Below are 22,516 nucleotides of genomic sequence, written 5' to 3' on the forward strand. Positions count from 1 at the left end.
CCTAGAGTCCCACTTATTGAATGAGCAGTGACCTGACATCAGTGTTTATCCCTGCATATGGCTCCAGCTAGACTCCCACTGCTCTGATTGTCCAGCTCTTTCCTGCTGCGGCTGCAGGCAGAAAGACCTCGACAGTCCCCTAAGCGGATCAGACCTTACATATTGCTCCACAATTTCATTAAGGGTCACAATTCGCAGGGCTGTCAGCGCCATAATAAACTCCCCAGTGCAGGCGAAGCAGATGGTGCAACCCGAGCGTCAAGGGAGAGGCATCCAGAGGAATCCCCTTAATAAGGGAAGTAGGCCAGCAGCAGGCGTTTTAGAAGATAACTCCTGCCTTTTCATATGATATTCACAAGATCCTTTGGTGTGTGAGTAGAGCCAGATGAAACTGTAAATCTTGGTTTGGCTCTTCAGAGAGCCTGAGGGCAACCCTTTTCATTTTTCTTGTTCAAACTGCTGTATATCAGTTGTTATCAGCAATTACTGAGCTTACATCTTCCCCAAATCCAGTAAAAAGCAGGATGAAGCCTGCTGCCTTACACTAGTGGTATCCAAGACCAACTAACAACAATACTACACAGTGAATGTGCTGTTGTGAACTTGGATTTTCTTTTTTCTTTTTTTTTCAAACATAAAACAGTTTATTTGTTAGCTAGACATGCTGTTTGCCAGCTTTTGTGTTATGTTTAAATAGGTGAATATTCCTCAAGAAATACAAAGCTTGTCAGGCATGCCACGTCTAGTTACAGTCACTATGATTGGACAGTTTCAGTTTCATGGTCAGTTTCATTTCTTTTCCCCTGAATATATTTTTCTCGTTTTCTCTTGTTGTGTGAATGAAAACAGAATTTGGACCCCATCCTCCCGAAATCACCAATACATGGAATAATCCACTGTGATACAAGTCCTGCTTTCCCTGTACAGCTGCATGCCATCTCTGTGCCACCATTTACATTGCCACATGGCACATTTTTAGCCTGAGCTCTCCTAACTGCTATCCATCCCTCTTATGTTTCAGTCAGCAGGTTTATAAATGCTCCGTTGGAAAGAATGGATGCTCAATTGGGTCTGCATTACAGGAGGAGCTCTTTTTGGGGTGGTGGAGCCTGGACCCTGTGAGGCTTTAACGTCAGCGCCCTATATTTACATCTGTCCACTGGCAACAAGTTTGCCAGCTAAGCAAGGCTCATTAGGCAGTGGCGTGTGAATTGGCACTTGGTGTGAAAGAACATATTGATGGTCTCTGTTAAATGCTAACACTGCTGTTATATCAATTATGCAACTGTTAAGTGTTACGGTGAATGTGCCCAGTCATGTATGCGCCATCATGCTGTTCTGTGATAGCGACTTGCTGTGTGCAGGAGCTTCAGAGCTAGCATTGAAGATAGGTCAACCCAGTTTATTGACCCTCCCACCCTCTGTCTGTCCCTCTCTTTGTTTCCAAGTTCCCAGAGAACACTGGTGGGATTCTGCCCAGTGCTGCCAGCCTCTGTTGCTAAAAGGAATCATTGTCTTGCCTTGTTGCAGCACGGATCATCAATGGGACTCTTTGTTTCCTCTCCACTATGTAGGATGTGGTGCTCTGGCCCGTACTGACGTGTCATGATTGCAGCCTGCTGAGCGTAGATTCAGCAGATCATATTTGCGTGTCTTCTGTGCTTTTGGAAAGGTTCTGAAAGGACCGGCAGACAGTCACATTTCTTCCCAATCCCTGCAGCTATTGAAACAGAGAAGGAACAGAGAACCATGATATCACAGATCTGCCATACTCCATTTCCTCGGAGGCCTCCCATCCTGCTTTTTCTCTCTCTGAGCCTCAGTGAATGAGCTTTCCATCTGTCGATAGTGTTGTGTGTGTTTTCATGTGCATGCACCATTGTTCATGTTGCATGTATTGAAAGTGTGTGTGAATCTTCATTTGTGTGTGTGTGTGTGTGTGTGTGTGTCTGTGTGTGTGTGTGTCTCTGCATGCTTAGCCTCCCTACAGTCCTCCTGCTGATCTAGATCACCTCCCTTGCTGGATAAAAAAAAAAAATCCCCGTCTGACAATATACAATTAAGATTCCTGCAGATGTGAAGGGGCCACTGATGAGTTCATTCAGTAGGAGGGAGAAGAGAGAGATGGGAGGTGTGGAGACTGAGATGAAGGAGGAGAAAGAGAAGGTTGGAGCGAGAGGGAGAGGAGGTGGTGGTGGTGGGGGATAGCTCTTCAGGGAGGTTTAGTGAAAGCACCTGCCTCAGCTCTGGAGCACATGATGGATGAAGAGGAACAACTGAGAAAGGGAAGGGAGGGGGCCAGGTTTGAGCTTGAAGTGAAGGACATTTTGTCCTCCTGCAAATTCTTTACTTTATCCCGCTCAGCACACACATCAGTGCAGTGCAGACACAAAGACACTAGCAATGGGGTTAATTCATGTTAAATCCATGCAACTCAGGAAGGAGGTTCTTTTGAAAGCTCCCAAGATGGATTTTTTTCCCCTTAAAAACTCCACAAATCCAAAGATGCTCTAATTTAATTCTGTTCTCCTGTTTAAACCCTCTGAAGCTCTGTTATGACTCAATTTACATTTTCAGTGGAGAGACTTTAAAGTTGCTTCTTCTATTTCCACATCAATAAATCATTGCCACATTTATTTTGACACATAGTATATTCACTGCAAAGAAAACAAGCAGATTGGCAGCTTCCGCTGAATCCTAACTGGATTTTTCATTGCGTGCCAGCTGGCTGGGTTTCATTGAAAAACTGTTTAATAGCATAAATGTTCATTAATGCTACAAAACAGAATTAAGTAGTGCTTCTTGGGAAATGTGGTCTTAATGGAGTGATTTGACATTTTGGGAAATGTGCTTACACCTTTACAGTGAAATACACTGTAACTCCTTGCACTCCTATGCTAACCATAGCTATTTTCCACCTCCAATGGTAGGCGTCAGATGAAGACCTACAGGGAAGCACATCTGGACATCAGCGGTGGGAGAGCAGGGTCTGGTATCAGACCTAGTCTGTCATAATACATACAGGCATGGGCTGCTGTGGAGGCTGGGCTGTTAAGGAGCACACCATTACACCACAGAAACCTCCCTTTAGCATTCAAGGCCACACATTACCCATGTGACGCATGCACCATATTGTAAATTGAAAAAAAAAAAAAAAACATCAGCTATACTTTGAAAATTGTGTGACACAGCAGTGTTTCACTCGACTTCCTGGACAAAGGCATCTTCCTACCAACTCACTTATTTTATTCAAAACAAAGTTACACAGCATTTTTTTTAGCACAAAGTAAAAATATGGGAAGAGACACCCCCCCCCCCCCCTTGTGTATCATTCTTTAGATTGTTTGTCAGTACTATGCAGCAGAATTGCCCCCAACCTCTCTCCCTCGGTGCACCATGGTGTTTTGTACTCAACATCAGTTATACTGTGGATTCAGTCTCTTTCCACATCTGTCAGCAGCTGTAATGAATTGGAAAGTACAGCATTATGAGCTGCATATGGACAATTAATTAGGATTAAGCATTTCATATTCCAACTGTGAGGCAGAATATCCCATAATACTGTCTTAAGGGAAAGTCCAATAATGGCTTTTTTACCATGATGTCAAATCTGTTAGAGGTGAGCAGAAGGCCAGATCTCTCTAAATGAAATAGCTTGAGGTGTTAAGCCTGGAGACCGGGTTTGACCGAGCACATGTTGGAGCTGTAAGAAGGGTATTTCAGTTCTAGCCTGTGCAGGGTTGTGCATGTAAGAAATGATCTGAGTTTGTCATTAACCCAAAGTGTATCCATGTGTATTTAACTTACCATTGAAGGTGAACGGAAAGAACAAGTTAAACTTATTGCCTTTTTTTTTACTGCAAGGCTTGATTTCACTGATGTTTAACGGCTCCCACTGCTAATGAAGCTCAAAATCCTCTCTCCAGTATTAATTTATAATTCAAGGTAATAGGTGAGCCAAGTGACAAAATAGTTGGAGCATGAGCTGGCTGAAACATATACTCTACTTGAGATATTTCATTAAAAAAATGGAGGGAGGGAGTGTTGTGGAATTACAATGCCAATGTCCTAATTGTTCAGCATATTGAGTAACAATGCTAAAAATGTCAGGGGGATTACCAGAGCTGCTTTGTTTCTGGTGGCTGTGCTAGTTTTAGGGTTTGGTCAGGCTGTTGAACCAGACATCAGTGACCTCTGGGGCCTGCTCTCAGGCCGTTAACTGTTTCTGAGGGTATTATTCACTTAAACTAGTGAGCATCACTGTCACCATATGGTAGAACTGAATATCAGCTAACATAAACCAGTGCTCAGAGGCACAGAGTGGACTTAAAAATTGAAAAGGAAAAGGTGAGACAGCAATATATAACTGCCTATGTATCCAGTATGTCCATACTGTATTTACGTATGTTACATAGTATGATATAAATATCGTTGCTCACTTCAGAACAGATTTAGCTGCTTCCTTTGTGTTTTAAGACCGGTGGCTTACAGTGTTTGCTAGTCATTGCTCATAACAGACATTACTTAGTAGTTTGTTGATTACTAAGGCTGTGGCAAAAGCAGCTGTAGTAAATTGACTCATAGAGGCAAACCTTGCACCCCACTGTTGTGTGCAAGGTTTGGGGCTTCAATGTTACAGAACTGCCAACAAAAAGTCTGATGCTGTAGTTTGATCAGCAGCAAACTGACATGATCAAAATCAATGAGGTTACACCAGTGATTACATTTTAAAAAGTACTTAACCAGATTAAGCACTGGAACAAACCAGTATTCTATGCTTTGTAATGGCTTCAATATGAATAGAGGAACATGACTGCAAAAGGGGTCTCTCTTCCACAGGAACATTTTATCGCACTTTGACAACTTGTGGCAGTTCTTTCCTTATCAGTTGTGTGTACATAGGCCTCTCCAGGCTGATTCCCAGAAACTTTACTATCTTCTGGTATTTAACTGAAGCTTTGGCTGTAAGGGAGGAGGGATACGTGTGGACATCTCCCCTTGTTTTATTACCAGCCGAGTCTTGTGCCATCCATCTCTGCCAACCTCTGTACCAGCCGGGGCCTGTGTGTGTGTGCGTGTGTGTGTACATTAAACTGATTGATGAACAGTTCATTAGGCTGATGGGCTCTGCAGGGGCAGACAAGCATCCAGCAACAAGAAGTGGATTTAAAATACAACCTGAATTTGCTGTGGCTTGACACCAGCTGCGTCAGCGGTTTAGCATGACTCTGCAGCCTTTGTGATAGATTTTCTGCTGTGAAGACAATAATCTGAATGTGACAATACGTAATCATGAGTCACTAAAGTATCTGAGGTGTGATTGCGTAGCGACCAAGGGGGGAGTTGTAGGTTTCAGCAGTGAGGATCACTTCCGCGTTCAAAAAGCTGCAGTTCCTCGGCTGCTGCTGGGGGCTGGCTCCAGAAGTGAGCAATTCTCCATTGACCCCCATGTTAAAATAGCCAACTTTACAGTCTAAAAAAAACATATTTACAGACTGGTACATTTTTTGTTTTTGGTCTCTATTGATAGTTTCCACCTCCGTGAACACTGTGAGGGGGGTGAATTTTTTTGTACCACAACCGTTTTAGTGTTATTTAGGCTTAATAAATTGGGCGTGGTTACGTTGAGTGACAGCCTGTAGACAGGCACTGACAGCTCGTTGCTTAAGTGTTTGTTTGCCAATGTTCGGATAGGTTTCTGTGACAGTATGGTTTGTTTGACTGTACTAACCGACCGTCTAAGGATGTTTGCGCTAATTAGCATGTACCGGCATATTTTGCCGCTAGCTTATGACTTAATTGCCGATTTATGGTCGCTGCTGATACAGATAGAGGATCGGAGCAGCTAATGTTAGGAACACTGCTGCGGTGTGTTCCGTTCTCTCAGAGTCCGTTTATTGCAGGAATACTAGGCTACAATTTTATTTCGTCTCATTTTTCTGTTTAAAAAGTCCGACATTACATGGACAGAGCAGCTCCGTCAGTTAGCGGCTGCTGTAACTGTAAGTGGATAGTGGGTGGAGGCAGCGGTGAAAACCGGTAAATATTAAATATTAAACATTTTCATATATTATTATCATCATAAGTTTTATCGCTATCATAATAATAATGACAATGACAACAACAATAATAATAATAATAATAATAATAATGTTTTAATATATTTTATCAATATGAAATAATAATGATTGTTTCACAGTTAAATAATAGGCTAGAAATAAATTTCCCCCACAACTCCACCAAACCCTGCAGCTCCATCTAAAACCTCTCTATCTAAAACAGTCATGTTTAAAACACAGCAGCAACATTATGATCTCTGTTGTGTGCTGTGTGTCTTGGTTGCACGGGGTCGAGCTAGTCGGGTCGGACTCGGGGACTGTAGCTGCCACTTAGCTTGTTAGCCTAGCTGATTAGCTGATTAGCCTTAGGCTAGCTCTGTTGCTCCGAGCTAAGTGGCCGGGTTCTCGGCCGGCTGACCCCAGCTCTTCGCCAAATATGGAAAGTACACTCCCACTAAAATCCAAGATGGTGCAGCTCAAATGCCCATGGTTTGGTCACAAAACCGACTCCCCGAAACCAATGGGTAACGTCACGGGTGCTACGTCCATGTCTTATACAGTCTATGGCAGCGACTGCCATTGCGCTCCACATTTTGCGGGGTGTCTGTCTTGCTTATGTGATAAAGTGGATAAGCAGGAAGGACATGCTTGAGTTGCGAATATTTACAGTGTTTACCCATCCCATTTAATCAGTGATTTTTGGAAGGCCGAGTGAGTGCTGTACTGTAAATATCACCAGGACCATAAGGCAGGCAAGCAGCTGATCCACCAGTAACTGCCAATGCTGCCTACAGAGAGGCAACATGACCGTACAAAGCATGATGTGAGCGTATGTGTTTACATTTAACCTTAGTTTATCCGAGGAAACTTCCCATGTGTTTTTCTGACCGAGCTTCCGTGAGCCATTCATATGAATGTGCACTGCAGATCAGTTACCATCAGCTCCAGTCTTCAAATATTGATATCAGTTCTGGCTTTCAAAAACCCATATTACTCAGACCTGAATCAGAAGGCAGTTCCTCTACACACCATGTTGCTACCTCTGTCTGTCTAAGTTAAAACCTGGTTTGACTGCCAACAAGTCCTCCAACCTAAAAGATTATGTAGGTTGTTTGTTCCAGCCATCTGATATGATCTATAAGAGGTATACTAGACACTTGTCATCATGATCACGATTTGGTAAGACTTAGGCACAAAAACTACCAGGTTAAGTTCAGGAAAAGGCAGTGGTTTAGTTTAAAATAAGTTTGTTAAGGTTAGAGGGACCTTCATTGTCGTGGTTAAAATAATAAAAACTCAGATATCTGTTTGAAAAGGAAAACAAAGAGCAGTCTCCCGTGCAGAAGTCCTGTGGTTTGTCGACCCATTCATCCAGCACAACCTCCTACCAGCGTGAGCTATGTTGCTCTTTGTTCTTCATCATCTAACTTTCTCCTTTGCTCCGATGCTAAAGGTCGCCTAACAACAAGACGTAACTATGGGTCATAATAAGCTGCTCTACAGGCAACCTGTAGAGTTGTTTTTTTTACCGGAGGCCACTCTCATGACCGCATATATGTGTGTGTTTTAATATGTACTGTGTCCCTCAGTAAACTCTCCAACATCTCCACATGGTCTCTGCTGTAGAGTCAGAGCATTGCTCTGTTTTCTGGAAAGCAGCTTTTATGTGTGCACATATGTGTTTATGTGCTTGTCGAGTCCAAGCTCAACCTTGGCTTCCTGCAGGAAGTGAGAAGAGAATTGGACTAACCTCACTGGTGTGGATGGAGCGGCTTGCAGATGGCGCTTGAAGATAAATAGCTCTAACCACCATAATAATGGGGGGGGGGGGGCGGGGGGGCTAGATGGTAAGGGCTCATTGTCCATTACAGCCCAGACATTAAAATCAACAAATCGTCTTGCTTCTTAAAATTTGTGTCAGGGTTTTATGTTTATCTGACTTTATTCTGTCTTGCCATGTGTGTGTTTGTGTGTGTCTCTATCTGTGCGTCTCTCTACTTTCTGCTGTATTTCTGGAGTACCTCATCAGGTTTCAGATCAGTTCCTCTTATCTCCTCGTCCCCTCTTCTTCCTAGAACTGCTGAGTCTTGACTAGCCCGGTGCTGGTAAAGGCGATTTGGCATCATGGCTCTCTGCATTGGCTGGGAGTAAATCCACATTTCCCAAAGTGCTCTGAACTGGTCCTGTCTGCAAGATGTGTTAGACAAAGAACAGGGACTTAAAACATGAATTCAGTATTGTTAGTGTTGTATTTCCTTATGTGTTTTAATTGAAAATGGTCAAAAATCAATGGAATCCCTGGGATCTTTGGATTCACTCATAGAGGCAAAGTAAATCCATGCAAATCTTTCACGATTTATTTGAACGTCGGTGAAATTTGACATGTATATGTGCTCGGTTGAGCAAGAGCAAGCAAACGAGAAGAGAAAGAGTCCAGATTTCCCAAGTAAATTTCCCCACTGTGGGATCAATAAAGTGTTATCAAAAAAGGAGTTTTACATAACTCTAACATGGAGGAAGCTATTGGAGCTTATTATCTGTGTGGTATCATCCACGTTTGTGCTAGCTCTGAGCAATATTGTGGCTGAATAGCTCTAGCATCTTTCTGGATGGCTAGTTTGCCAACTAGCCCTGCCAGTAGTTAGTACACGTGTGATTCTAAGTACATTTTGTGAAGACGCTTGGGCCTATACTATAGCTTTTATAGTAAGATAAGATTAACTCTCACATCATCAACACAACAAATAATCTTATGTTAAATATGAAAAGTAGTTACAACTGATTCCCGAGCTGCTCACATCAGTGCCATGAAAGCCTTTTTAAAGTTGTCTCTGTTGAATCCACTGTACAAAACTAATGTTCAGCACTCGACTGCCTGAAAACAGGCTGCTGAAACAGACTGAACGACTCTGCCTGTCGCCTCCTTAAGTCATAACTCTTGAAGTTCTTGACAGTGGCCACACATGTAAGCCGCAGTGCTCAGGGCTTAGAATAAGAGTGGCTAGGAATGTGACACAGGGCAAGCTTCTGCAGGCATTGCTTTCCCTCCCTGCATATCAGCCTGGCAACTGAGGGAGCGTTCCCAGTGGTCGCTTAATGCAAGGACATCCACGCTAGATGAATCCACCCACTCATACCCTAACAAAAGCCAATATCCAGATTGGGTTTCATATGGATGCTTATTTCAGACTGGCAGAGCTTAATATGCACACACACACACATACACACACATACACACACATACACACACACACACACACACACACACACACACACACACACACACAAGCAACAGTTGCACTTGCTGAGGTGACTGTCCTTGCTACTGTGGTCTAAATATCCACAGATATTTACTGCACTTGTTTTATTAAGCCTCAGTGTCATTGGCTCTGTAAGCCTCATTTATTCAGACTGACCCATGACACTGTACTGGCTTCTAGTTTCCCGTGGGGAGACTGTCAGGCAGGCAGCACATGTGTCATCACCCGTTGGGGAGATTGTGCTGCACACCAGCCCACATAACACACTGTGGTTGTGAATGCCTGCATATGGGTGTGTCTGTTGTGCCAGTTTAGTGACACATGCCACTGCAAACTGTTTTTCATCAGCAAAAGTGATCAGCATTTGTTTTGTGGGATTATTAGAGCGGAGAATGTTGATTTGTGTGGGGTTTAATAGAGTATGTAAGGACATTTTTTGGAGTGTGCGTACATGAGATTTGTGCTTCCGTAGATTCCCCCGGTGGGGGGAAACAATAGGGGGGATTAACAAAGCGTGTGTGTGTATTACGCTAAACCACACAAACAGTGAGTAGGAGGATAAAGGGAAGAAAGGTGACGTTGACACTCTCCCCTTCACACACACATTCTTGCAAGCACACACACTTCCTCATTTTCCTCCCATATGGAAATATTTGTTTTATCACTAGGTGAGATGCAACTTTGAAAAATGTGACATCTTCTTAACCACATAAAGGGAAATGTGTTATCCTAATTCAGATGATGTTATCTTACCGTACATTGTCCATTTTTGAAATGTAATTTTAGATATTCATTGAATTTCTTGAGCTCAAAGGTACATTAGGTATCAGCTGTAAATTGAGCTTTGGAATGAAACTGTTCATTTAAACATGAGCCTCATGTGTATGGAGCCAAGCAGCATTTGTAATAGTATCACTGCTCACTGTGCTTATTTATAGTGTGATGTAATTTACTGTGGTAAGCTGGTAAAACTGCATTTGTGGCTGAGGGAAAGAGAAATGTTTTTCTTCACAGGACAGCTTTCCTGCTTTCCTCTTTCTACAGACAATAAAATAGGGGATTATGAATATGTAAAATACAAAAGGGCAGCGTGTGGGGGCAAAGCATTTTATTCCATTTCAAATGGACCTCTTATGCAATTATGAAAATGCAAATTACATTGAGCTCTGAGCTGAAATGCAGATGGAATACAGCGTGCTGCGCAGCTGCACAGGTTCCTGCTCTGCTCTGTTGTCCCAGAGTGAAATCAACTGTTCCTCTGAAATTTGTATTAATTTGCATGTATGTTCATGCATTATAAATATTTTATGTATATGTTTTACTTATTGTTACTTCACTTGGATTTTTGGCCTTCTAGTTTGACACTTGAAGGCTGTTCTCACAGTTTTCTGCTGAGGGTGGAAAGTTTCTCTGTGTTCACCTTAAACTGTAAGACGTGTGCGTACAAGCAGGATTTTGTGACATCATAACTAGTTTGTAAGCCAGTCGCAGTCCCGTAAGCAGCTTAGACAGTGTGACTGTACAGGCTTCCAGTGAACCTACTCTCATAATGAACATTTAGTGCAGAAGTTAAACTTTTGAATTGAAAAATATATGAATATTTAATAAATTCTGGATTTCTCAATGTGAGAAAGAAGAGGACAGATGAGTTTGTAGTACTTTAAAACTCTTGGGAAAAAACAAATGGGACACAAATTATGATTTCATGAGCATTTTTTAAAAACAAGAACATTTACTGACTACTTTAGTACAATTTTGAGGTACTGGTACTTGATTTTTTTTTTTTATGGCACTTTATACTTCTACCCTGCTCAATTTCAGATTAAGACAAATTAAGATTTTACATACAAAACAAATGAAGAGTTTATGAAATATGAAGCTTCATTATAGATTAATCTACCCAACAGTACTGTACCAAAACCACTGATTTGTCATTTAGCAGAAAACTAATTTGCAACTATTTTGATCATAATTTCTCAGGCACAAATGTCAAATATTTCATGGTCCCAGCTTCTCAAATGTAAGGATTCTGTGCTTTTCTCTTTCTTTTTATGTCACTATAAATTAAACTGAATTGCTTGTTTTGTCTGAGCTGTTGGTTTAGACAAAACAAGCAATTTAAAGCCGTCACTTTGGGCTCTGAGAACTTGGCCATTACGATTTACTGACATTTTCTAGACTAAAAGGCTGAAGACTAAAATTAAATACAAACTCTAAATATGAATATACAACACAGCCTAAAAAGCTGTGCTGCTGTGCAGTCTGTGGGGGGAAAAAAGTAAAACATCCATCCCTAATAAATAACTTAAGGCTGGAGGAACTGAATTTCATGATACTCAATCAATCTGTGCAGCTCTGCTTCTCGCCTGACCTGCCTTGAACCGCTTTGCTCCACGCCTCCAGCAAACATCACCACTGCCTCCGCTGACAACAGGCCTACTGCTGTGTGTTTGCATGTGGAATACTAAATGCCGTGTGAGAATGCAGAACCTCAGGGATGTGTTTGCGTTAGAGCTTGGCAGATCCCAGGGGAGTTAGTGAGTGAGTGATGCTGCCGTTCATGAACCCTATGAGGAATTAAGAAAAAAAAAAGTTTGACAGAATTTCAAAGACTGGGGAAGAACATGGAGTATAACCCCAGCAGTGTTTGAGCTGGCGCGGGGCTTCTGAGGGAGAGGATGGGGCGGGGGGGTAAGATTATGTGATGGACCAAATGTGAAAAATTTCCTCATGTGGCATTCAGATCAGGACTGAAATCCTATTCTGAAATCCTTCACTCTCATTTCCTTATAGAATACAGTTCCGATGTTTTGTTTTTTTTTAAACATGAAAATTCACTCCCTGCAAAGTAAAATGACACCAGACTTGCAACAGATTCTGGATCACTGGTCTCAGCAGGTAGTCTGCAGGAGAACAGGCCTTCCATGTGCGTCCCTCTGGGCTCAGCCTTAATGAACTAATCAATGGGATGGCGTTCTCACCATGTGCTGAATACATTACTGTAAGTGCTCCCAGTGGACGCCAGCATTGTCTAGTGTTACAGGTGTCACTCATGCTGACAAGCATTACAGTCTGATACGGCTCAGATTCCGATCCTGGTATTAATTGAACATCTTTAGCGTTTAACACTCTGAAAGCCAAGAAAAGCAAAGATATTGAAGGTTTTCTGCAGAATAAAAATGATTTTTAAAGATAAATGACACATAGATTTTACATATACAGGCCATACACTACTACTTAACCTGTGAAAACAGCTGGTTAATCTAAGTTGGAGTTGACACAACAGATTTATAACAGAAAGCCTCCATTACAAACTGGGGGCTATGCACTTTCAAAGATGTTTATCAGACAGGAAGCCTTTTAATGAAATGATACTACTGCCTGCGTTATGGGAAGTGTAGGATCCATCTTTTTTTGGAGCTTGACTGCTACTTAGGGGCTAAAAGTCAGACTATTTCAGTGTCTACTGCAACAAATACGGCCAGTCTTCTTTTAATCTGTCTCTTGTGAGTGTCTCAATTTTGTAAAAGTGCACTACTGAATTGCTGGAATATACCTTTAACTGACTGTAATAACCTCATGGATTTGAGTTCAGCTGACTAACATGAATGTCACTGACCACCCCACCTGCATTCAGCACCTGAATGAATCAAAAACATATTGTGCATATTAGACCACCTCCCTTCAGTCACAAAGACTGGCATCTCGTATGAAGATGTCGACCTTCATGTTGGACTAAGAAAAGTGCTTCGCATCAATGTCAGTGCCAAAAGCTCTCTGCATTGACTCAGTTTTCTCTTTGATGGCTGTTCAGTCTGTGCCACCACCACCAGCACCCCACCCTCCCAGAGCTACTAAAAGACCAGATAAGAGCAACTTCAAAGAGAGGGCTGCTTTTTCTGCTCCGATCCCAAAGCAGGCAAATAAAGGACAGACAGATTTGAGTAGTCAAATAGCTTTGGGATGTGCAGTGTGTAGTAAGCATGTAGATGGATGTTCATGGTAGATATGATTGATCATAGCTGCCTTATTTAAAGCTACAAATGTCCCAACAAATCAATGCTACCACCTTAAAAAGCTTTAAATTCTTCATCAAACACATAATTACTTTACCCTTTATAGGTTTTCCACAGTAGTGGGATTAAAGGGTTTGTTTCAAAGTGTTCCACCCAGATTTTGTTTAATCAACAGACTCAAGCCTGTGTTTTTTTTAGCGAGGCTGGCAATCAGCTGAGATTTTAAGGCTTTGTGTCCAGGATTTTTTTGTGTCCAGACAGCTGGGTTATCATCACCAGGAAGCTGGGGTGTTTTCTCTAATCTTAATACTCACAAACGTTAGTCCTCCAGCAGTGACTGAGAGAGCTATCAGACACCTAAGGCTGAGATTCCATCTTTCAGTCCCTGAGCTTACGCTGGAGGAATTTAAGTGTGTGTATGTGTCTGTCTGTGTGTATTATGTGATTTCACTGGGTGAATATCAGATGCAGCATGATTGTTGTCCACGAATGAGATGAGGCCTGCAAGAGTAAAATGATACAGATGGGTTAACTAGTGCTGCTTTACAACTTAGAGTGAGTTAAAGTTACAGTTTAGAAGAAACAGATTCTGGTTTTTGGTGATCACAGCTGAAGAGATCTATCAGGAAATTACAAAAAAAAACTGAGCTGAGGCTGCATCAGTTTATTAATTTATATTATATTTTGTATATGTTATTTTATTTTATGTTATTTTTTTACCACTTGGGCCAGTGAAACAAACTATAAACACATCACTGACATATTATCATATTATAATGGTGAATGATCTAACCAGTAGTTGCCTATTTCCTCATCCAACTGACACAGAGTAACATTAGTATTATTTGTCATGTTTCTGGCCACCCAACAAATAGAAGTCCAGTATTCAATCTTATCTCAGCTCAGTTTTGGTCTCCACCAACTCCTTAGGGAAATATCCATAGCTTCTGAAACTGAAAGTATTTTGCAGTTTTAATGACATTTTTTCATTTTACAGTAAATCGTGAACCTTCACTTTAAGGACACCAGTGTATGAAGACAAAGTGAAAGCTGCTGTGCAGAAGGTTGGCTCATATTGATCTGACTAATGTTAGTAAGGAGAGGGTGAGTTGCTGTCGGCCTGAGGAGCGAGGTGTGGATAGTTCCTCTCTAATCCTTTGCTTTTTACGTTAGTCTCTTCCTCATCTCAGCCACTACATATGTGATTTCTTTTATACCTCGGCATGAATGTTATCATTATACCTCCGTGGCAACAGTATGCTGGGCATGTCCAGAGGCCCCCAAGCTGGTGTTTTAAATGCTGATTGGCTGGAGGGTGCCTGCTTTGTTGACTTGCCAGCTCTTGTTTGCAAGCATTTTAATTACCACAGAGAATCCAGGCCTTTCTTCCACTTTGGCCAGCCTCAGGACTTAAAGTTAGACAGAATCAAACTCATTACATTACTGCACTTTTGGCAGCAAAGGCGCCTTCAGCTGGATAAATTTGGTCCAAACTTTTTGACAAGCCCGAGGCTTTTCTGTCCCAGTTGAAGTATCATGGTTACACAAGCAGTAAAAGTGGCTTGTAAACAGGGCTGATAAGCAGTCTGTGGTTATTTGTTGCTCCTACACAATTAACCAACGTCTGTGACCTTAATCAGACTTTCTCTCAGTCACATTTTCCTCCCACGCTGTCTGCTCCCAGGATCCTAAAAATGGTCGCTGTCAGCTGCACTCGTTTTTTTTCACTTATCTCGAGCTCTTCTGTTTCACATTGTGGGCAAAAATACATGATCCTTTGACAGGCGAGTAAATTGGGATTTTGTAAGACGGTGGAGCTGCGTGCTATTGCTTTTCTTTGATCAATTTGTACCTTGTCTACTTGTTGCCAAAGCTGTGATGACACAGCATGGTACTGCTCACTACAGTCTGCTGAGTAAATGGCAGTTCCACTGAAATGTACTTTGAGGTTGTTATCTCACAAAAGTTAATATATGCCATAAATAAGCCAGTGAAGCTGAGTTCAAAGACTTAGTGGCACCAAAACTGAAGTTACCAGTCCAAAGTGTAAGTGTGAAGTATATTGTTGTTCTAAGTAGAGGTACACTGATGGTGACTTGATGTTGCTGAAGTTAGATTAGACGTACTGTCAAATACAAAAGTGGATTTTCCTCAAAAGTAGAATTGCTAACATTTGGTTACTGGCACTAAAAACATAAACTGCAACTGAGGCTGATGGGAATGTCAACAGTGTTCCAGGTATTTACCCATGAACCAAAGTATTGGACAAATTTAAATTCTGACCTGATAATGACAGTAGGTGAAAAATCAGAGGGTCACCAAAGTTGTGACAATTTATTCTGAATGTCTGAACCAAATTTCATGCCAATCTATCTAATAATTGTTGACAAAAATGTCAACAGGTTATGTTTGTAATGCATCATTAAAGAATATTATAATGTGAGCTACATTTTGATGTGATGTGATTGATGTGACTAGAATTGGCCGCAGTGTTGCCGTGATATGTTGCAGTGATGTCTTGGAAGAAAGAATCAAGCCCTCCTGAACCCTCACAAAGCTGAGGACCAGCACAGACTGGTTATGTGAGAGGTCATCTCATCCCCGTTAGCACCTCTCTGTTCTCTGTTAGTGGCTCTCTGCAGCCACGGTTCTGAATAATTCAACAAAGCAAAAGAGAACTGGTGGAGCGGGAGAGGAGTTATGGATTGAAGATGATCTCAGGGCACGGGTACCAGGAAATTGAGTTTTTGACGTCAGAATACGCTGAAGAAGCGTCCTTGGATTTGTACGTGTGTGTATCTGTGTGTAAGTGCATGGGCGTATTAGTCATCATGTCAGGAAAGAGATGGAAATGCCATCAAATCTCTGTGAAACACCTTCCTCCCTCCCGTGTGAGATACTTTATTAATTCATAAATTCTCTCTGGGTCCCTGCAGGTTCTCTGCAGTAGGTTCATCTGTAGGTGTTAACACATTATCTTTCTGATGGTGTTTCATCTCAGCTGAATTGAACAATAGCGCCCTAGGAAGCACACGGTGTCTTGACATTTGAGGTTTCCCATTGATGTCTGACTGACCTGGCAGGTTTTCACTGACCTCGTCAAGGCACCCTCACAGCACAGTGTTCAATTAGATGTATGTGATAGTAAATGTCCTACAGTTAGTTTGAGATACAGTTCAGAGGGAGCCTGTTATCCAGTGAAGAGTGACCAGTGAAACCAAAGCTCATCCAGGCTTGGTAAGCTTTATTTTTAGCCATGGTAACAGCATCATTGGCCCACTACTTTGGTCTAGACTGAAATATCTTTACAACTATAGGATGGATTGCTATTAAATTTGTGAAGACATTCATGGTCCCCAGAGGATGATAATAAGTAATTCTAAAGAAGCCTCATGGGCTAAGGATCAGCCCTTCAGTTGAGTGATTTCACAGAAACTCCCAGTGTCCTGGTAATTTGTAAAGAATTACAGTGCTGCTAGGAGCATTGATTCAAACTGGCTGCTTTATTGTTGTTTTAGTTTCTGTAGATCACAAGTTCTGGCATCGATTGTCTGCCCTGCTCTAACTCACTCTGTGTAATCATGTTTCTAATTATGATTATTGCTCCCATTTAGAACAAAGACTCATAAAAATCGTGAAAATAGAATGAGAAGGCTTGTTTAAAAAACAGTGCATGAACCTGTCATGGTGAGAGAACCGTGTGGTTCTTGCTAAGACTGGAACAACTGAAACACACCTATGATCAAAATGTGATGGTGTTTAAATGTGTGAGACTTAGTGCCACATGATACACAGAAATAAACCTAATCTCTGTCCCATCATTTGTGTCTCTAGGTGTCCCTGGTTGACTAAAGTGATCTCGCCCGCTGTGCCTCTCTACAATGGCCTGGTCTTCCTCTTTGTCTTGGCCAACTTCAGCATGGCAACCTTCATGGACCCTGGTGTTTACCCCAGAGGTTTGTATGGAGTGTTGTGAGTGTGAAAGTGGGTGTCAGTGTCTGGTGATGGTGTTAACACAGTTTCTAACAGTGAGTAATATTTCCTTCTCATGTAGAGGGTACACCTTTAACAGCCCCACATTTATCAGAGCACCACCCTCCCCCGTGTTTCACTACCCCATTATCTTCCTCTTACGGCCTGTAAAGCCCATGTGCTCCACAGGTAGGACACTGCTGGAAGTTATACAAGCCTTCATATTGCAAGGTGTATAGAGTATCTCTCAGCTGTTCAGCTTGTCAAACAAGCAGCACTGACTTATGCTCCTGATGCAGGCTCCTTCTCCTCAGTGCTATCTGGGTTAAGTAATGATGACTGAACCCATCCCCGGGGATGTTTGTAATGTGCTTGTAAATGATAAGCACCTGTCTTTAGGAAGAGCTTTCTCTGCCCATAAAGGGGGTAATAATCATTATGTTGTATAAAGCGCAGGTTATCTGCCTCCCCAGAGGTGACCGTGGCCTTCTGCTGCCGTGCTGGGTTTTATACACTACTGAGGGACGAGTTGTTTTTGAACCTCTTGATGTTATATCTCAGAGGCAACAGACCCACCAGTGAAGGAAAAAGAAATGACATAGCCATTAAATGACATGCTTAGAAAATCACTCTGTCATCAGGGCTGTAAAAGTGAAAATGAAAGGTCGGTGTGTACTAAGGATTTTTCCGTTCAGATCATTGATGTATGATTCAGCAGTTTGTTGTCAATTTATGTTTTGATGAAACTGCAAAACGAGGTAAAAGACAGACGAGAGAGATGACTGCTAAGAAGGCTACACAGTTACAAGCTAAAATATCAGAGAAAGTTCCATAGTTCAAACAATTTTGTGAAATTCTGAAAAATGTCTTGCAATTTGCTGAACTCACTAAGTAACATTTTCAGAAAGTTTCCCTGATACTTAAAAGTAGTTGTTCTGACAGTTTGTAGGATCTGAGGCCTCTGCATGTATTTCATTAACTTCAGTATCAAAAGACTGTTGTTTGTTTTTTTGTCGTCATCGGCTGGCACTAAAACTGTAAACCACTATGTTGATGCAGTGATGATTATCACCCAACTCTGCTGTTCTTCTCTACAGAGACGTTTAGCGTGTTTCACTTCATGGAGTTTCACTGTTTTTGTTCAGTGAGCAGCTGTTTTTAGCGGAAAAGCTAAACATGCTGCCATTGAGCCAATTGAGGAACTATTGCATCCTCACCCATTGTGGGCTGCCTCCCTTATATAGATTCACAGTTTAGCCTTTCATGAGAGATGATACACTTGTGATCAATGGCAAACACTTGTGCATGCAGACACAAACACACATTCTGATGCTGTGGTGGAAAATAAATACAATAATGCTAATCCTCAAGATTCGTCTCTGGCAAAAAAAAAAAAAAAATGTCCTTTTTCGAAATAAAGTAACTGTGTTTCAAACAAAATAGAGCATTACAACGGTTGTACTCTTGTACGGTTTAAATTCTGTTCATTTGAGGATTACTGGAATTTAACATGAATGCTGTGATAACAGGATTAAGCCTAAAATGTATTTGATAAAGATACCGACTGTACATACATTTAGATACAATGAGGTTCAAGTACCTCACTGTTCGGTGCTAAAAACAAACACGAGACAGTCACGCACAATGAGTGATTAAGCTTCTAATGTAAATCAACAATTTCGGCTGAAAGAGGTGACAATACTTTTGGTCACACTTCATTTGTTTCACTTATTTCCAGCAAAAAACGTCTGTAATTGAGCCGAACTGAATGTTACTGTTGCAGTGTAAATGTATGTTGTGTAAAATAGGCCACTGCTTTGGCTGCTGAACACTTCTTGCACTGAGCGTTTGAAGAAAAGATGCCGTCAGAGGAGACGCAAGCATAACTGCTGCTTGTGTCTGTTGGTTTGGCAGGCAGTTTACCTTTAAAATCTATTTGAAGAGAGTTGAGAGCCATAATAACAGAGCAATCTCCTGCTATGGAAGTGTTTATTTCTGCGCTCTACCTTTGTTTCTCTCGTTTTCTCTTTCCACTCTCTCTTGCGTCCTCTGTCTGTGTGTTCAGCTTACCTGGATCTCCCTGCAGTTATTATTGTACTGTGAAATTATTTTCTCCGTGCAGATTGCTTGAATGTGCCCTTTGATCAGCTGAAAGGCATTTTATTTTCCTCTGCAGCTCCAAAGAAAAAAAAAAAAAGCAAAAAAAAAACAAAAAAAACTCTCAGTCGCAGCAAAGTGGCACCATGTACAGAGCTTCACATAAACAGTTTGACTGCAGAGTCACAGCAAGGACAGTGGAAATGCCACTTGTACTCTCGTACTGTAGTTTAGAGGTGAAAGGTTCAGTTACATGTTTAGGTCAGATAGAGCAAGGCACTAACTCTGCCAGGGTTAGAGGTTTAATTCCCATAAAAAAAACCCTTCCATTCTAATAATATGTGATCTTCTGTGAAATAAATCCAAATAGCTTCTGCTGTACAGCGTGCTTGTTAATCAGTCTTAATGTTAAAAGCAGAATGAATAGGTCATGTCTTTAAAAATGTTCATTTCTCTCCATGTTTACTCTCAGTTAACAGCAGGGGTGAGCTTCATTTAAGGCTGCTCCCCTGTTGTCCCTGTCAAATTGAATCAAAACCTCTGTTTGCTGTATCTGCGTTAGTGCCTGTGTGTGTGTGTGTGTGTGTACTGTATGTGTCTGTGTCTCTCACACTCCACCATATGCATCTGTGCTCTGTTGTGTTTGTCTGGGTGTAAATCTAATCTATATGTTTCTCTACAGCTGATGAGGACGAGGACAAGGACGATGATTTCCGAGCGCCGCTCTACAAAAACGTGGAGATCAAGGGCATTCAGGTCCGCATGAAGTGGTGCGCCACCTGTCACTTCTACAGGCCGCCTCGCTGCTCGCACTGCAGTGTCTGTGACAACTGTGTGGAGGTGAGTGTGTGTGTGTGTGTGTATACAAATGCACGTGTGTAAACAGAGAGCCTGTGAATATTGAGAACACATGCAGGAAGCAAAGTCTAAATATCCATCAAGGTTAGACTGATATACAGTATTAGGTCAATACTGGCATATTATCAGGAATCTGATTTGTCCTTTTAGCGTTGGGAATGTTTGATATGAAATATGATTCAGTTTGTTTGGACATATTTTTGTGATTTTGTGGTTGAATCCTTTCAGAGGATTTTCTGTCCTGCCAAGAATTAAAACAAAGAGACAAACGCGAAATATAAATATATATATATATATTTTCTAAATATCTGTGTTTTTTGGCAACGAAATTGTCATCACTAAAGACTATAATTACTTGCAGCTTTAACCGTAAAATACGGTTATAAGTATTAGCTTTAAAATCCTCCTTTTGGTCTTACAGTCTACACATAGAATGCAGAATTATACAGGTTGTATTCCTGCATCCTATTTTCTTTTACAGGATTTTTATTTAAAATGATCAAGACAATTAAATAAATAAAAATACAGCCTGAAAAGGTTATGATTTTCTCGTGGATTTTGATTATTAACGCACTGACACATAGCATTAACAGATTAAGATGCCACCTTTTTTCTGCAGGCAGTATGTGACATTTCTTGGATTTATAGGTTGATTATAGATCATAGAATATTAGAATATTTCATTGAAACATTTCTCCACTCCTCATAACCTTGTTATTCAACCAGGAATATTTTGTTGACATTAGTCGAGTGGATAAACCAGTCCACCATCAGTGATAAGCGATGATGTGTAGCTCAAAATTTATAAACCTAAATTTAGAATCAAATCTAAAGCCCAAACCCAGACCAGTTGTAGTCTGGGTACATTCTTTTAACACCTCCTGAATACCTGCTCTCTCCTTCCCTCCTCAGGACTTTGACCACCACTGTCCCTGGGTGAACAACTGCATTGGACGGAGGAACTACCGCTACTTCTTCCTCTTCCTGCTGTCACTGAGCATCCACATGGTGGGAGTTTTTTCCTTCGGCCTCATTTTTGTCCTCCACCACCGAGAGAGGCTGGGGTCATTGCACACCACTGTGACGTATCCTTTCACTGCCAGAACCTGCTTCTGTATTTTAATTAGTTTATTTATTTTTTAATGGACTGTTTGGTTGGTTGTCAATTTAATTTTTCAGAGTAGAATAATAAAACTACTGCTTGTAGCTTTGGATTGTTCTTTCAGTACATCTGGTCATGTTCGCGTGACCTTATTTTGTTGTTGCCGCCCTTGACCTTTGTGTCCAGTCTGGTGGTGATGTGTATAGCAGGGCTTTTCTTCATTCCAGTCATGGGGCTCACAGGTTTTCATATGGTGCTCGTGGCTCGAGGTCGAACAACCAATGAACAGGTGAGGAGACCCCAGCTAGCATACATGTTCTGAATGTAGAGATTTATCTGACTATAATCTATCTGTGTGGCGCTGTGTGGCCTGTATGTATATGGGCTCGCTTTAGGTCACCTCTGAAATATTTAGAGAATCTTTAGAATCAGTGCAAACTTCTGGTTACCTCTGTGCTTGACACTCTGACACTCCAGCTGCTCGTACTCTGGAATAATACTGTCCAATTATCCTGTGTGAACAGAAAGAAATTCACATTAGTAAAGATGGTAAACACACATTTGCAGTAAAAGGAATAACACAAATGCTAAATATAATAAATTTTTCCCCACACACCTATTATGAATCACCTTCTTTGTATTCAAGCACTGGACCTCTGTATCTATATGAATGTATTTGACTCTGTGTGTGTGTGTGTGTGTGTGCTTTGCTGCCGACTTTAAACACGGCCTTGTCTTCCTCAGGTGACGGGCAAGTTTCGTGGAGGAGTAAATCCCTTTACCAAGGGTTGCTGTGGCAACGTGGAGTACGTCTTATGTAGTCCCCTGGCGCCTAGGTGAGGAGCTTTATTATGCTGTGCGTGTGTATGTACAGTAGATGCTTTCCACAACTGTTTTGTGTTAAACTCAGTAATGATAGATGAATGAATGAATTTTTCATCTTTGTCATGTATGTATGCATATGTATGCACAGGCAGAGTTATGGCTCATCAGGACCCATGACAGCCATGCCATAGCACTAGTGCAGCATCGTCAAACTGCAGTCTGACCGTCCACCCATCCTGTGTGTGTTTGTTTGTGTGTGTGTGTGTGTGAGTATATTCACATGCTCTGAGGTGATTGTGGAGGTGTGTATCCAGTTCTGCCTGAAAG

At 41.5% G+C, this 22,516-nt stretch overlaps 1 protein-coding gene across 3 annotated transcripts in view; it reads left to right on the forward strand.

Moving 5' to 3' along the window:
• zdhhc8b (zinc finger DHHC-type palmitoyltransferase 8b) overlaps positions 1 to 22,516 on the forward strand; it is a 60,810-nt gene that overhangs the window by 32,370 nt on the left and 5,924 nt on the right. For 2 of the 3 annotated variants that reach the window (XM_041042807.1, XM_041042808.1), the window contains exons 2-6: positions 17,170 to 17,291; positions 20,087 to 20,244; positions 21,175 to 21,347; positions 21,551 to 21,653; positions 22,109 to 22,200. In XM_041042807.1, coding sequence (XP_040898741.1) covers positions 17,170 to 17,291; positions 20,087 to 20,244; positions 21,175 to 21,347; positions 21,551 to 21,653; positions 22,109 to 22,200 — 648 coding nt within the window. Of the gene's footprint in view, positions 1 to 9,771; positions 9,893 to 17,169; positions 17,292 to 20,086; positions 20,245 to 21,174; positions 21,348 to 21,550; positions 21,654 to 22,108; positions 22,201 to 22,516 lie in introns of those variants that run through there. The other variant, XM_041042809.1, reaches the window with a different exon arrangement.

This window comes from Toxotes jaculatrix, chromosome 7 (assembly GCF_017976425.1).
Source record: "Toxotes jaculatrix isolate fToxJac2 chromosome 7, fToxJac2.pri, whole genome shotgun sequence".
NCBI classification, from domain to species: domain Eukaryota; kingdom Metazoa; phylum Chordata; class Actinopteri; family Toxotidae; genus Toxotes; species Toxotes jaculatrix.